Source organism: Melanotaenia boesemani, chromosome 21, assembly GCF_017639745.1.
Source record: "Melanotaenia boesemani isolate fMelBoe1 chromosome 21, fMelBoe1.pri, whole genome shotgun sequence".
NCBI classification, from domain to species: Eukaryota; Metazoa; Chordata; class Actinopteri; order Atheriniformes; family Melanotaeniidae; genus Melanotaenia; species Melanotaenia boesemani.
The window spans coordinates 7,577,664-7,593,104 of NC_055702.1; the positions used below are offsets into that span (position 1 = coordinate 7,577,664).

The 15,441-nt window shown below is 40.0% G+C and overlaps 2 protein-coding genes and 1 non-coding gene across 6 annotated transcripts; 2 read left to right on the top strand and 1 right to left on the bottom strand.

Moving 5' to 3' along the window:
- Positions 1-392: 392 nt before the first annotated feature.
- Positions 393-6,077, bottom strand: LOC121632528 (histone-lysine N-methyltransferase PRDM9-like). Of its 3 annotated transcripts, none has more exons than XM_041974111.1 (7): positions 5,947-6,077; positions 5,478-5,579; positions 5,291-5,383; positions 4,258-4,535; positions 4,101-4,168; positions 2,726-2,916; positions 393-2,634 (listed from the first exon to the last, which is right to left on the bottom strand). In XM_041974111.1, exons 2-7 carry the CDS (start codon positions 5,566-5,568, stop codon positions 632-634), a joined length of 2,724 nt encoding a protein of 907 aa, XP_041830045.1. In that variant the 5' UTR covers positions 5,569-5,579; positions 5,947-6,077; the 3' UTR covers positions 393-631. The 3 variants fall into 3 exon arrangements, with proteins under 3 accessions (XP_041830045.1, XP_041830044.1, XP_041830043.1); XM_041974110.1 differs by having other exon boundaries at positions 393-2,631; positions 5,291-5,386; XM_041974109.1 differs by having other exon boundaries at positions 5,291-5,386.
- Positions 6,078-6,287: 210 nt separating this feature from the next.
- Positions 6,288-6,358, top strand: trnag-ccc. Its single transcript has one exon. It is a non-coding gene; the product is annotated as a tRNA-Gly (tRNA).
- Positions 6,359-6,699: 341 nt separating this feature from the next.
- fbxw10 (F-box and WD repeat domain containing 10) lies at positions 6,700-14,137 on the top strand. 2 transcript variants are annotated; one of them, XM_041974732.1, is made up of 12 exons: positions 6,700-7,240; positions 10,114-10,263; positions 10,532-10,662; positions 10,870-10,971; positions 11,066-11,172; positions 11,304-11,507; positions 11,651-11,772; positions 12,269-12,423; positions 12,566-12,708; positions 12,783-12,941; positions 13,021-13,259; positions 13,347-14,137. In XM_041974732.1, the coding sequence occupies exons 1-12, from the start codon at positions 6,751-6,753 to the stop codon at positions 13,793-13,795; spliced, it is 2,451 nt and encodes an 816-aa protein (XP_041830666.1). In that variant the 5' UTR covers positions 6,700-6,750; the 3' UTR covers positions 13,796-14,137. The 2 variants fall into 2 exon arrangements, with proteins under 2 accessions (XP_041830666.1, XP_041830667.1); XM_041974733.1 differs by lacking the exon at positions 6,700-7,240 and adding an exon at positions 9,426-9,706.
- Positions 14,138-15,441: the final 1,304 nt, after the last annotated feature.

Genomic DNA, 15,441 nt, shown 5'->3' on the forward strand with positions numbered 1-15,441 from the left:
TGTAGCACATGAAAAACACTGCCAGGTTTCTACCTGTTTCAGTTTACGCACAGTTTAAATAAGTCTGTTTGTGTCACCTGTCATACCAGTATGTTTGTATAGTTCAGGTCAGACTTAAATATTTTCATTTTACTTAATATTTATAATGTAGTAAAGGTGGAACTATGAGCTAACAAGGACAGAAACTGACAAGAGCAATGCAAAAGGTCAAGTAGATGAGTTATACTGTGTCACATAAAAAAACGTAGCAGATCTGGATGACTATAAAAACAAAACCTAGGATTAAGTAATTAAAAAAAAAACAGGCATGGTTATAACTATTTTCATAATATTAAGGCTTGTACAGTGCACATGCTTTGCATTGTATGTTTTGTGGAATAAATGGTCAACAGTGATGGTCAGTTTGTTTATTTCACAACACTGAAAAGAAAACTGAGCTTACATCTCGTCTTTGTTAATTGCAAAATACCAACTGAATGCATTACATTTACACGGATAGTGTATTGAGATTACATATTTTAGGACAAAACCACAGTATGTTTAACTGTACATATAAACCATTCAAAATGACCAAATCAGTGCAATTTGCAACAACTGAAAGCTCTTTTACAGTCCTTAAAAAGTGGTCGAACTATGTGTGCATCTTCTGATGGTGTCTCCTGAGATGATAGTTTCTGGAAAAACTCTTCCCACACTGCGTGCATTTGAACATCCTCTGTCCCAAGTGAAGCATCTGGTGAGCTTTGAGACTCTGCGGGCGGCTGAAGCTTTTGTTGCATTCAGAGCAGTTGTGCGGCCTCACGCCGGTGTGCTTCCTTTCGTGTCTCTTCAGGTCTCCCGACTGTCGAAAGCTCTCCCCGCAGTGGGTGCACAGGTAGGGTTTCTCCCCGGTGTGAGTCCTGAGGTGGACGTTGAGCTGTCCGCAGTATGAGAAGCTCTTGCTGCAGTGGGGGCAGCTGTACGGCTTTTCGCCTGTGTGAATGCGCTGGTGCTGCTTCAGACCGTAGTGGTTTGTGAAGCCTTTTCCGCAATCGGTGCACAAATACAAAACCTTCAACTGCCTGAAGCAAGTGTGAGATTTAAAAGCTTTGGCGTTTGCACAGTTTATTCCACAGTGTGGACATATGTATTCCCCCTCTTTCCCGTCCGGCTGATCCGTAAGGCCGTCTTGATCGGAGTACGAGAGAAACTCGACAGGGTGGTGCCTCTTGATGTGTTTAATGAGATAGCTTTTCATAGTGAAGGAGAACTGACAGAAGGGGCATGGGAAAAGTTCAGATGTGCAGTGATACTTCATGCAAGAGTTGCTTTTCTGATGCTGTTTGAGCTTGCTGGACGAAGAGAAGTCTTTACCACAGAGGTCGCAGGTGTAAGATTTTGCCTTTGCATGTTCCATCTGCTCGTGTCTTTTCAAGGAGGTTTGCTTACTAAAGGCTTTCCCACACTGCTCACACTTGTGCTGTTGTACAGTGCACTTGTGTGCTTTGAGATCTTCTGGGTTTCCATACGTTTGCTTACAGCAATTGCAGCTAAACCATTTGTATTTCATAAGCTTTGTATTCCTGACAGTAGAGGCCTCAGGCTCAGTGGAGCTCATCTCAGTCTGAGCAGGACAGGCTTGCTTACGTTTAGGTGCTATGAGCTTGGTTATAGCAGAAATTTTAGACCTTGCTCTGAGGCGCTGAGGCCTGCGAGAGGGATGTTGGACTGATTCAGTGCTGGCAACACTGACAACTTGATTTTCTTCAGGGGTGTCATCGGAGTGAAGCTCATTTATGTGCTGCTGCAGATCATCCACTGTGGAAAACGTCACTGAACAATGAGCACAGCTAAAGGGCATTACAGAAGGGTCCTCAGGATCCTTACTTCGTCTCTCCCCCCTTTCATTCTGTCTTTTGTGGTTCTTCAGATGTCGGTTCAAGTCGTGATACTGGCCAAAGCATTTCTGACACACTGCACAAACATAGGGACGCAACTTCTCATGAACGGATGCTTTGTGCTTTTTGAAAGCGGGTTCATTTTCAAAGCTCTTACTGCAGTCTGAGCAATTCAATGCATGCGTTTCTGCCTCACCAGCAGAAGTAGTTACAGTGTCCGTTGCATCCGTACCCTCTTTAAGATCGTCGGTGACATTTATTACCTCTGTTCTCTCAGATTCGGCTGGTTCTTCAGTGGTTAAAATTTCTTCCCTTGGTGCTGAGTTCTCCGTTTCACCAGGGACTTCGTTCTGATTCGGAGCTTTCATCACAGCCTGCTTTCTGTGAACATATTGGTGTCTGATTAAGCCAGAAGCCTGGGTAAAACTTCGCCGGCAGTGTGGACAGCAGTAAGGCCGTTTGTTTGAGTGGACAGACAGCTTGTGCCTCCTGAGGTGAGGTATTTGCTTGAAAACCTTCCCGCAATCATCACATGTTTTGGACTTGGTGGAATCAACAACTACTACGGCCACAGATGCTGCAGAGGGACCTGAATCAAGGTCCGAAGCTTGATCTCCATTATCGACATCTTCAGTGGCTTTAGGCTGTGTGTGGAAATATTCTGTGTGTCGCTGGAGGAAGGCCTCTGTAGTGAAGGAGAGCTGACACTGGGAGCACACAAAAAGTGGAGATGCTGCAGACACGCTGCTCTCTGCTGCTTAGAAAAGAAGCAACACAAGCCAGTCATCTTCCTGAAAGATAACTACCCGTAATATTTTTTGGAAACTTTGGAAGCGAGTTAAAGGTACCTGCTGTATTCAACTGTAAAAACCACTTCTGGTTCCATGGTTCGCTGGACTGCGTGAGCAGCTTCCTGCTTGGCCACACCATGAGCTCATCTCCGGTATGTATGGTGCGACAGCAGTGAAAAAGGATGCTACCTTTGTACTGAACAGCCAACAAGTTGGTCTCTTCTTTGTTACGAGCAAAGTTCACATACCTGCATAAGAATAAAGGTTTAGAAAAGATGAGACTTGAGTGGCAAAGTATAGAAAAGTACATGAAACAACATACAACGGGACTTTTCCTGCCCAGCTGCAGCCTCGGCCATATTAAAAATAAAACAACGGCGATGGTCATGAACTCTTCTCAGCTGAGTACGTTTGTTTTTTATTTCACGCCAGCAAGTATGTTTGCAAAAGAAGTAGAAACAGCTGATTATTAATTTAATAACTGATCATATTATATTCTCCCACTGGAAAAGGGTGGAGTGCTCCCTCCAAGTTTGGAATGAGTCTTTGCCTCAGGTGGAGGAGTTTACGTATCTTGCAGTCTTGTTTGCAAGTGATGGCAGGATGGAGTGAGAGAGATGGACAGATGGACTGGAGTTTATCAGTAGTACACTGTACTGGTCCACCATGGTGAAGCAAGAGCTTAGCTTGATTTACAGGTCTATAAATGTTCCAACCCAACCCTCATTTATGGTCACAAGATTTAAGTAGTGTCTAAGAGAATGAGATACAAGAGAATGACAGGGGCTTCTTTCTGAAAGTGGCAGGACTCAGGTGAGGAGCTCACACATCAGGAAGGAACCTGGCATGGAGCCGCTGCTCCTCTGTATTGAACAGTCAGCTGAGGTGATTTGACCATCTGCTTGGGCTGCTTTCTAGTTGTTTCCCTTGGATGTTTGTTGCCACTTCATACTGGGAAAGAGACCCCGGGACAGGGTCTTGACACCTTGTAGTCAAAGTGGAACTTTGAGCTAACAAGGACAAAAACTGACAAGAGCAATGCAAAAAGTATATATCTAGAATCAGGGAACAGATGGCTCAACAGGATTTAGAAAAAAAAAATATGCAGACTTCACTACTGTAATGGAGTTTTACAGGTCTCTCTCTAATTAAAACCACACACAAAAAAACAAAAACCAGTTTGTGCCATACGTGCCTCACTGTATGTATTTCATTGTGTTTCTATTTTGGCTTTTTCTCTTTCTGTTTTATTTCCTTTATTCTATGTAGTTTGTTTTAATTCTCCAATTTAATATTTCTTTTACCTTGCTGTAGTGCTTTTAAAGTTTAATTAACACTTGTAAAAAGTGTTACAAATAAACCTGCCTTGCCTTATTTATTAAGAATTCTATGTTAAGCAACAAAAAGATAACAGTCATTGAAAATTTATTACCTCATCCAGTTTGAATATGAATCTTTGGCGCCATCTATGTATTCGTACTGGTCTTTTCCTTTGCAAATCTGTAGAAAATTACAATATTAACACAATACACACATGGATGTAAAACAGACTCAGTATGTTCATGTTAGCTTAATTGATCAAATCTCACCTCCCAGGAAAAGTCACTCGCCATGGCATCTTCATTTGTAGTCAACACCCCTTCATACGGTCCAAAATGCATTCCAGGAGACACCACCGGCCCGTGATTTATGACCCCAACTCCTGCAACGGGGATACTAGATCTGCCTATCATCAGGCCATAGGGCAAAGTGAGGAGGGCCCTCTGCGGGACACCCATGCTTGTTGGATAGTCAAGAATAAAAGATGGGCCATTAATATAATCTGGGTCACTCTGGTCCTGGAAAAGAGCCAGACACTCTTCACAACCTGGAAAATTTAACAAGAAAGGAAAAAAGAAGAATACAGTGAATATACTTATTTGGTTTAGATATCATTAGTAATCATAAACACAAACTTGCCATAATCTTAAACAGTGCAATTCACATCAATATTCACAAATCTTCAAAAACAAAACTAAACAAATGGCACAAGGATATAATATCACCTGAAACCTGACAGCAGCCCTCGAGAACCCCATTTGACATCCCTGGACTATACTGTCTCTGCCTGTTAGAATTTGCTTGACTTTCCATTCTGCATCTCAAATAAAAACTATGAACAAGGCAAAGGCTGTTCTGGTAATACTTTTAACGTAATTAAATCAGTCATTTTCGAGTTGGGTCCATTTTATGTCATTATTAGACTAGAATGTACAGTTCACATAAAGTAATGACGAGCACTGTAGACAAAAATGAAAATACTTTGTGTTTTCAACAATGTCATTTTGCTTGAGAGGGCAATTATACAACCTAAAGTCTTGTTAGCTGAGGTCCCTAATAAAAAAAAATCCACAAATACACATAATACACTGATGAGTTTATTTCATAAAAGGGTGTATGTAGGATTTTATTACCGGGGTGTAGGTATATTCAAGAGTGTATGGGATGCATAGGAAAAGCAGTTCATCTTTGCAACACATTGTTCATAACATTTAAACATAACTTTACAAACTTAATTTAAAATGTACTGCAGCGATTTATACTAGTTAAATAAGAAAATAAGCAACCATTCAGTCTGCTTACTAAAGCCATCCTGAGCCTCTGGGGTTTCTTCTTGTACCACGGTGTTCAGCAACTGTTGTATTGATGATTGTGATGGCTCTACAGTTGGTACCACTGCTGGAACAAGCACACATAGTTTTAAAAGATGAAAAACCATACATATCTGTTTGGTTTAAACACAGTTTATTAAATGGTTATAGTAGTGTACCTGGTGGGACATTAATAGAAAGGCACTCTTGTACTTCAACAACTTCCTCGGTTGTCCCAACCCACTCCATGTCGCTGCCCGTGTCCGACATGAGGGAAAACTCTGCGGGTGGTGGGTGGAAATGATTAGCCATCAGCATATATCATAGCACCTCACACAGTAATAGGGAAGTACATCGAAAGGTAGCATGCTAAAGCTTAAGAATTGCAAAATATTTAGCTGACCAACACTGATCTAATTTTCCACGCAGATAGTGTTTAGCTGTGATATAATAGGTAAACACGACGAGAGAAACTTAAATTTCTCCCATAGCTTGGAAGTCAGTTGTGGCTCATAACAGAACTTTATGACATATACCCAACACAATTAGCAACATGACGAGTGGTGTAATAATGTTCTGTAGAGACATTTAGAGGAACGACTTTGACTGTTATTAAGTCTTTCAACATTAGATAACAAACCTTTTTACCTGTTTCGCTTACACCAGCTATAATCCTTTGACACTTTAACTACTGGACAGAACTAAATCAGTTTTAGCAGTTAGCACACATGACAACGAAACCATCACTGAGGCCTTTCCCCCGGAAGTAAATGGAGCTTACTTTCAGTTTAAATATACGCTGTTCTGTCTTTCCACAGTTAGTGATATCCTGTTGTCGGTTTCAATTTTAAAAATAAATAAATAAAAACCCTATGATATTCGGCAAGTAAAACCATCGAAATAAACCACATATTTAACAACCACACAAAACCAACATGGATTCCAATTTTGAACGATATATCAAATGCAGGTCACCTACGTTGTCGTGGGCGCCGCTGGTGTAGTGGTATCATGCAAGATTCCCATTCTTGCGACCCGGGTTCGATTCCCGGGCGGCGCACTCTCTTTTCCCTCTCCTTGCTTTATATTGGTTTGCAATGCTACGTGAAGTAGTACAGGATGACGTTTGAATAAAATAAGCATAAACATACACATGAACACATGTATGAGGCTACTGTATGAATTAATGTAGTGATTAGATATGTGACAAAAATAGGGTGAAGGGAGAAAAAAAAAGCTGTATTTTCCCCCTTAGTTGACTCACGCGTCCTATTGACCGCTTGTTAGCTATTTGCTCAATTTCCAGAAATGAAGAATTCAACTACTTTGTTGTGAAACTTGTTACCTAGCAACCGTGAGACCCCCCCCCCCCCCCCCCCCCCCCCAGGCCTGTCTGTCGATTAGCAACTATGTAGCTAACATCAAGCCTATCAAACTACCTGTAATATCAACATGGAACCTAGTGTAAATAATTCGATGTGCAAATTTAACTATAAGAAATGTCCCCAAATGTGCGGAATGTGTCCTTCTTGCGTTTTTGCACCGAACCCTCTGGGTTCCACCAAACGTTTGTGGAAAGTGTCGGATGGACTCAAGAGGAGATTCGTTGTGGCGTTACTTTTACGATGCAGGAATCCCCAGGTGCTCGAGAACATCCAGAAACTGCTAAATGAAACACCATGGACGTGGTTCACGTACGCCAGGTCAAGAAGTCCGACTTCCCCTCAGAAATACCCTTCTTCAAACCAAGCACTGGCTGACAAACCACTTGGCGTGGATATAAATGGAATTTCGAACTGGTTCAACAGCAGTCCAGACTGGATGAAATTAAACTACATTTGCCGACTTTTTTCTTTATGTGACTTTGAACTTCTACACATGCTCTCTAACTTAACCGACGTGCTTTTGGCCAGACAGAAGCGAGGGTTTCTACACTTAAGTGGTAAGATGATAGCACTTATTAATATATATTTTATAAAATTATTTTTTTTATGTGGCATCTAATAATTATTTCTAGTAATTTTAGATTGTGGTCTTTGGCATGAAAAGTTAATGAGGCACAACATACTCTACAACTTACAACATTTTTATGCGTAGCATTACAAATAAAGGGTCATTCATCAGTGTTGTTCATTTCTTGAACAGAAAGAGTGTGTCGATCTTGGCAAACTTGTCAATAACCCTTAGGTCAAAGTCCAAAAATGCATGAATGAATTTATTTTCAATGGACAGCATAGCCAATGCATTTAACCTCCACTGCTCCATTGTGTTTCTTGTAAATGTCTGTTTTAATCCTTTCAGTACCAAAAGTTTTCTCTCTGACCTAATTTTGAGCAATGACAGTCTCAGATAAGGCATCCTCTAGGTTGTTGTCTTATATCATCTGCAGCAGAGACAGATTATTTCCTGCATGCAACTCTGAGTGACTGTACAGTGACTTCAGTTCAGTTTGGAGCTTAACTTGATTTCCAGTTGGTCATATTTTGGTTGCAGATTCAAATTCAGCACTTGAGGCCAGTTGTACAAAAGATTTAATCTGGATAAAAGCTATCAGGATTTGGGAATTCCATTTTTCATGATGGAGGATCTTACTTTTGTAATCCATCTTACTTTTATCCCGTTTGTTCAAAGCAGCATTGGATTGAATCACCCTGATCCAAATCACGGTTTTCAAGATGACCAAATCCGGATTACCAGAACTTAAAACAATGTGGGCTACCAGCTATGTAAAGAACAGGTAGAAGAGCCAATATGGGGTTACTTTAAGTGTTTTTAATTTTGACACAACACACAAAAATCATAAACATCCACTTCTATTTATATTTATATGACTTCTCATCTGAGCTATAAAAAATAAAAAAATAAACTTATTAACAACTACATTGTTTATATTTTGAAAACAGCTCAAATAAAAACGGTTCAATGTCCCTCTCTGTGACAATGTTATTTGAGGAACCAAATGAGGAACCAGACCAGTCTTTGTCATTTTGTCATAATGAGGGACTGACTGGACGCGTAGTAAGGAATTTTATTGTTAGAAATAATTTTTGACAGGTTCTTCTCCACTCAAAAGTTTGGAACAACACAAACTGAAGGCCAGATCAAAACTAGGATCGAATTACATAATCCCATCCAATTTTAAAATCCTTCTTTCCCTTTTGAACAACCAGTTTTTAAGATTTGATACAATCTGATAACCGAAATCCGATTAGATTACGTTAGGTAATCTAATCTAATCGGATCTAAACTGGCCCTTGGAAATGATTTGCTGAAATTAGAGAAGAGTGTCCAGTCCACTGCTGTGCTACTATAAGGTTATCACGCTTTTAAAATCTCTCTTTCACATAAGTTACCACAGTATCACAAGCGTCCGAGGCCAGTTTAAGCTTGACACAAAAGATATGCAGACGGACAGAGAGTTTTGTTTTTGTTCTGTGTAATCTGTGTTTGTCTACGTGTGTAATTTGGTCTGTTTTCAGGGAGCTTAGCTATCTGTCACTTGACACAGAAGACGGAGCAATACCACCAGAAATCGCTGGGGGCAGTATTGAGCCGAATAGCCGAAATTCAACCAGTGAAACAAACAAACCAGAGAGAAGGAGAATCAGGAAGGGAACAAAAAAGCAGAAGAATGAAGACAAGTTCTTTCCGGCGAGTTAGAGAAAAATGTAGCAAAGGCAGACAAATCATCATAGAATATGTTAAGTAGAGTTTTAGGCATCTGATAATTCTCCCAAGCACATACCTGTTTTTTAAGTTTGCTGATTGTGTAGTTCAATGGCACGTTGGTGGGAGGAATTTATTTGCTATGTTAGCACTGCCAAGAAAACCCGGTTTAAGAGCATTTGCAGCATATGAGCCACAGCTCTTATGTTTAGCCAGTCCTTCCAAAAGATGTTTCAAATCAATCCTGATGTAGTCCATGTAGTGTCTCCCCCAAAAAGCAGGTAAGAAAAGCAGAACAGTGATTTTCTGGCCACACTTGCAGTTAGCCATGTTTTCCTCTTGAACCATAAAGGGATTGAAGGAACTGGTTTTTGAATGAGCGGGTTCTTTTTAAAATCCACTGTCTGGTGAGATCCTAAACATTTAACCTCCAACTTTTGCTCAAGTGGCAAAGTGCTAAATTTAGCCTTCATCAAAAAAATCTACTTCATTCATTTTTGTTGCTAGCAATGTTAACCAATGCTTGCTTGCTGCTTACTACCATCTGTAAATGTTTATCACGTACTGACGTATGTAATTCCAGTGTTTTAATTAGATGACCTTAGCTTGAGGCCGTAGTAACTGTGCCCCACGGCTGTCTACTGTTGGACATACGCACTGTAATTTCAACAGTTCATTACTTACAGAGTAAGGAGTAAGGGAGGGGGGAGGATCGGGCAGAGTTTAGCATCCTGACAACCTGGTGAGTGAAGCCCTTTTTGCACTTGATCTTTATAGAATATTATTATTATTCATAGAATATTATTATTATTATTTATAAATTATTACTGTATAAAAGCTGATTCTGTTCCACTTTATTATAAGCCAACATTGAGCTCCACAGCAACATCTGGTGGGGCCAAGCCCCACTGGCCCCAAATTCAGAGACGCCACAGTGTGGTATTTTACCCTTCCCTCTCTTTCCTCAGGCCTGTGCACTTGAGCTGGCCACTAGAGGCCGCCATAACACAAATATGCTGTTAGCATTTTAGGAGATAACAAGTGTAAAGAACAAGAGCTTAATATAGAGATTTCTAATTAGCTCAATGTAACAATTTACCATAAATGTGAAACCTTTACAGTTATATTATAATTATATGCCTTATTTAGTGAGAAACCACAATCCCAATCAACACGATCAGGACTCAGATGACCCTGCTCTCATGGTAGTTCCTGGATCATCAAAGTCTATGTCTGGAGTCAGTCAATATCGAGACTTCATTGGTTGCTTACCTGTTGATCTGTCCAAGAGGATTCTAGGCAAGTAAACACTATAAAGTTTTGCTTATTTTCCACTCAATACTTACATTCAGTAAATGAAATTAGCAGGTGTCCTTAAACAACAATGAAAAGATTAACATTTCCTTGTTTCTTGCTGTGCTGAGTGTGCACTGACCTGCCATGCTAATGATGGAAATTTTTCTTAAATCAAACTCAAGCTGTTATCACTTGAACTTAAGAACAATTAAGTTCTGACAAGCAAACCATGGTCTGTCAAGACATGCTGTGAGTGAGTGTTGTCTTTCAGGTCTGTTAGAGGAACATACTTTGACATGTTGCAAGAGGGTTTCTCAATACTGGAAGCACCTTGCAGAGGAAACCATGCAGGAGATCAAATTCAGAAGAATTTTTCAGGACGAAATTAAGATAATGATGGAGGTGAAGAATTTTAAAAACTCTGATTTTTCATATAAATATTAGTTGTGGCTTGCAGTGATGAACACAATATCCTCTTTTTTTATTTTATTGCAAAGTCTGACAAAAGCCAAGTTTTATCTTTATTTTATTTTTAAATGTATACACCTATTTTAAATTAAACAATATCCCAGTAGCTAATCAATTATTGTGTTGTTTTCACTCGACTAGGGCTGCAGTAGTATTCATATAGTCAGTCCTACTTATGCCAACATTGTTGATGTCACAGTTCCTGTACAGATGGATGAGGAAGAGGAGGAATCTGTCCAAAAGGTCGGCATGTTAATCCTCCCACACTCTACAAACACCAGCTTGTGCATCAGATATAACCAATACAGTGATTGTTTTTAACTGATTTCTTTTGCAGGTCAAGCAATTTGAAGCCGCTTATGCCAAAATAAAAACAAAAACAGTGCTAATGGAAGAGCGAAATGTTTATTGCGGTGCATATTTTTCCAAGATGCTGCTAAACGAGTTAGTGTACTTATTTTTCTCTTGTTCTAAAGCAGGAATCTTAATTCTAAGACAGACTAACCACAAATCCTAGATTAAATCACACAGGAATGAAAAATACACTGTCCTACAAGTGTGTTTGTGTTTGATAGAAAAGACCCTTACAGAGTGGTAGACTACAAAGGTGGCCGGCTAATGGCTACAGGCTCAAAGGATCGTTTGGTGCATCTGTTTTATGTGGCATCTGAAACAAAAGCCATGACGGTGATGAGAGGACATGCTGGCAGCGTTCGGGCCGTGCTGCTTTGCGAGGACAGAGGTCTGATCATAACTGCAGGCTGTGATGCAACCATCAGGTGAGGAAGAGATAAAAGCTTATAAGAATTTTGTGAATGGATTGCATTTTTTTTAGACTAAATGTAGTAATGAGAATATTTTTTATTGTGACTGAAAGGCAGGTAATAGGGTGGATGTTTTTGTCATGTTGTTACAACTTCAGGTGTTGGAATTTGAAGACAGACAGTTGTGCGATGGTGCTTTATGGACACACCAGAACCATCAACTGCTTGGATGTGCATGGTGACAGACTTGTCTCAGGAGCAAATGATTACACAGTTAAAGGTAAGCAGCCATTAATGGAAATACAGATGTTTTTTATTCACATAGGCTTATATCTACATTAATGGATACCGAAATACTTCATTGTATTTTTATTATTTAAACCCTTAAGATGACTTTTTCTTTTCAAAAATTATAATGAGCAAAATAAAAGGGACTTTTTAAGGCTTGTAACTGCATATCACACTAATTTAGGTGTATAATATTTAATATTAGTTAATATTTTCCACACCACTTTTACTAAACTACAGTATGTAAAACACACTGTCCACTATCACCATATATAACACATTTACTGTATATTACACCTACAATGTTGGTAGTCTGGCACACCTGAGAGAGTAGTCATAACATGTTTCACACAGAAAGTGACAAGAAATGCGTGTTTAAGCATTTGAACTATTCAAATGAACTTCCAAAATAAAAATTCTAAATCAGCATATTATGGGCTCTGTAAAAGTGTTAATATTTTCTTTACTATGAACCATTGCTTTGCCAGTGTGGAGTCTACAGACATGGAGACAATTAAAGGATATTCATTTTAAGCATCACAGTTCTGTCCTATGTGTAAAGATGGACAAAACAACTGTGTACAGCAGCTGTGTTCAAGGCCTGGTCAAAATATGGAACATGGAAAATGGATCACTGCTCAGGGTGAGAATATTTGTAGTAATTCTAAAGATTAAAATGGGTTTATTGACTTTTATTAAAACATGTTAAATTAATATTGCTCCAAGCAGTTGATAAAAAACCTGTCTATATGTTCTTATTTGCATAATGTCCTACTTTTCCCAAGGTGATTGATGCCCACAAGAACTCAGTAAAGTGTTTGTTTTTTGATCAATGGCACCTTCTGTCCGGGGATTCTAGTGGCAAAGTCAAAGCTTGGAGCGTCAGCTGTGGTGCTAAAGAGTGTCTTATGACATTCAACCACCCAAAGTAAGTAAGAAATCTTTGAGGCAGACATAGAGCTGCTGAGAAAATTAATTGAAGATTTTAAATTTATTCTACAGGGAGGTAAAATCTCTGGCCCTTATCTACCTCCGTGTTATTACTGGCTGTGTGGATGGAAAAATTCGCATATTTAATTTCCTTACTGGAGATTGTTTGAGAGACATCGTGGTAGACTTTGTATCAGGCACAATACGATCTTTTCACTTCCATGACCACAGGTGGGTCAGACTCATTTTTTTTTACTATGTTGTTTAAATAGCATTATTATAGTCATTACTGTTTTGATTCTCCTTTTAGTATATTAGTGAACACAACATCCAGTGTGCAGCTCTACCAGTTTGCCAAGGTGTTCTGGGATCACATAGATTCAACACAGGGAGGTTGTGGTGATGCACTGGCTCAGGATGGTTTGGTTTCTGAGACATCAGCACATTGCCTCACAAAGTTTCCTCATACATTATCCCCCACCCAAAAGATTCAGAACTGCAACAAGAAACCAGAGAAAATCTCTATCACCAAAAAATCTCAGACAAAAGGTAATCATGCTCTGGAGTTTTCAAAAAAGTGGGGGCATGCTTAAAAATATTTTATCTTCATTCTTAGATGTTTGTTTTCCTTTATAGAAAAAATGTGCAGGAAGACTGCTCAAGAGTTATTGATGCAGAGTGAGAAGGCTGCAAGTGAACGGATAAAGAAAAGAGGCCCCCATCATCCTCTGACCCGTGACTCCATTCTCCTTAGAGTTGGTACCATCCAGAGGGTGAAATGCATGGATGAAGTCAGCATCAACATGGAGCACAATGCAAGTTTGCGCGATTCGTGGGGTCCTCCCACACCTCTGGATCTACTCAGGTCTGATGCAGAAAAGCAGATCCTGCAGCTGTACCCACTACAGCCCACACATAAGAGGAGGCCCAAGACTTGCATCCCAGTTCTGAAGCAAGCTGCAGGTCAAAATATGAAAAGCACATCACAAGCAAAGGAGGTTTCCTCTGCCCCTGACACAACACAGAGATACCATCCAATGCATCCCAGCGATAACACACACACGCCCAACAAGACAATGAGTTGACTAAGTAAAAGCACCACAGTAAAGCTGCGAGTACCTAATCCAGAATTTTGCATAAAAACTAGTACCATCTTGCCAGCTTTGCACCCTTCCAAGAGCAGGAAAGATTCAAGCTGCTCCCCGTGACACAGCTGCAAGACTCAGTTCAGGCTGAAAAAGAATTTATGCTCTGTGCAAGATCTGAACAAGAATATGAGATCAGATGAAGGGCAGACCTGCATGAATAGATAAGCTATCACTTGTGGTTGATTATTTTATCAACTCTGTTACTAATATACAATCCTTGTTTTGAACATTTTTGTTAATCCAAAAAGCATTCTGTTTTTAAAGGTGTTTCAATAAAATGACGCTAGGGGTCAGTATTGTATCATCTGATCAGTAACTGGCCATTGACTCAAGTTCATTGTAGTTCTGTAATATGCTTTAGTTTTGTTAGATTGTTTTTATTTTTCAATGACTAAAAAAGGTGTTTAATTTGGGTTTTATTTGCATTATTGATAACAAAGTCTACATTTTACTTAAGTTAATTTATATTTGGCTATTTTGAGATTTTATTTAGAATTTAAAACACCATTAATTGTCACTCAGTTAACTAAAGGATGTGGAAAACAAAACAATTTGGCTGATTTGAGCTTCTGTGGTACTTCTTTACTAAGCCATCAGAGGGAGCAGAGTTTGTGTCATGCAGAGACCTTCTTCCTTGCCACCTGCCCTCCAGACTCCGGTGCCTCCAGGGCATCATTAGAAATGATGAGGTTGAAGATCAGGGAAAGAAGGTCCCTGTGCTTTGACAGCAGCAGCACAACAGCTTGGCCCTCTCGTGAATAACAAAGGGTTATGAGAAGACCTAAATCCACTTTGGAGAATCCTTTCTTTCACAACAATGATGCAGCTAATTTGATTTGGTCTGCAGAGAACGGAGGAATGGGTGCTCTCCTTTTTCTCCTGTGGCAGTATGAAGTGGGAAGACAATGCAATCCCCTCCTGCACCCCCAAGCTTAGTTTAGTATAGTCAGGCAGCACAGCCCACACTATTGTTTCATCAGGTATGGAGTCTCTTGTCCAGGACCGGCGTAGCTCCAGGGGGGATAAAGAGCGTAAAATCAAAGCAAAGTTAGAAAGGGGAAAGTCTTCATGGAGGAATGCTCTTAGACCTTCTGCTCCCTTGAGTAGGCCTTTGGGTCGGCTGGTGTGAGGAGGGTACAGGTTTACTAATGCATGAGGAGAAGCTTGAAAGAAATAACAGTTACCCTCACGATGAAAGAAGGTTTTAAGGGTTGGAGGTGGGGGAGAAGGCAACAAAAGATGACCCAATTTGCCCCAGCTGACCTTCGATCCACACGGATCTCCATCACCAAACACTTATATTTGCATCATAGTTCATTTGTCAGATTAATTTTTCAATTTTTGTCATGCTGTGTCAGTAGCAGGTTTGAGCTATCAGCGGCATCTGGAGTAGTACCATCTTACCAGGCCAGGTCAGACCGGGCCAGTCATAGCATAGAACATGATTAACCAAATCATGGACTGCATTACTTTGTATTTGCATGTCACTCAGACGGGTGGCTGACTTGCCCTGGAGCCATTCAGATATCACACCGTAACAGGTCTAATGATGTGAGCATCAGATGCTGAGGCTCATTGAATAT

What these genes read in the sequence shown, in the direction of transcription:
- LOC121632528 (XM_041974109.1), bottom strand. Translation starts at nt 5,568, where the DNA reads ATGTCGGACACGGGCAGCGACATGGAGTGGGTTGGGACAACCGAGGAA. An exon ending in AGAGGCTCAGGATGGCTTTA is followed by an intron (nt 4,536 to 5,290) that starts GTAAGCAGACTG and finishes TAAATTTTCCAG; the next exon opens with GTTGTGAAGAGTGTCTGGCT. An exon ending in TCATATTCAAACTGGATGAG is followed by an intron (nt 2,917 to 4,100) that starts GTAATAAATTTT and finishes ATTCTTATGCAG; the next exon opens with GTATGTGAACTTTGCTCGTA.
- fbxw10 (XM_041974732.1), top strand. Translation starts at nt 6,751, where the DNA reads ATGGAACCTAGTGTAAATAATTCGATGTGCAAATTTAACTATAAGAAA. An exon ending in TCTGTCCAAGAGGATTCTAG is followed by an intron (nt 10,264 to 10,531) that starts GCAAGTAAACAC and finishes GTTGTCTTTCAG; the next exon opens with GTCTGTTAGAGGAACATACT. An exon ending in AAATGATTACACAGTTAAAG is followed by an intron (nt 11,773 to 12,268) that starts GTAAGCAGCCAT and finishes TTGCTTTGCCAG; the next exon opens with TGTGGAGTCTACAGACATGG.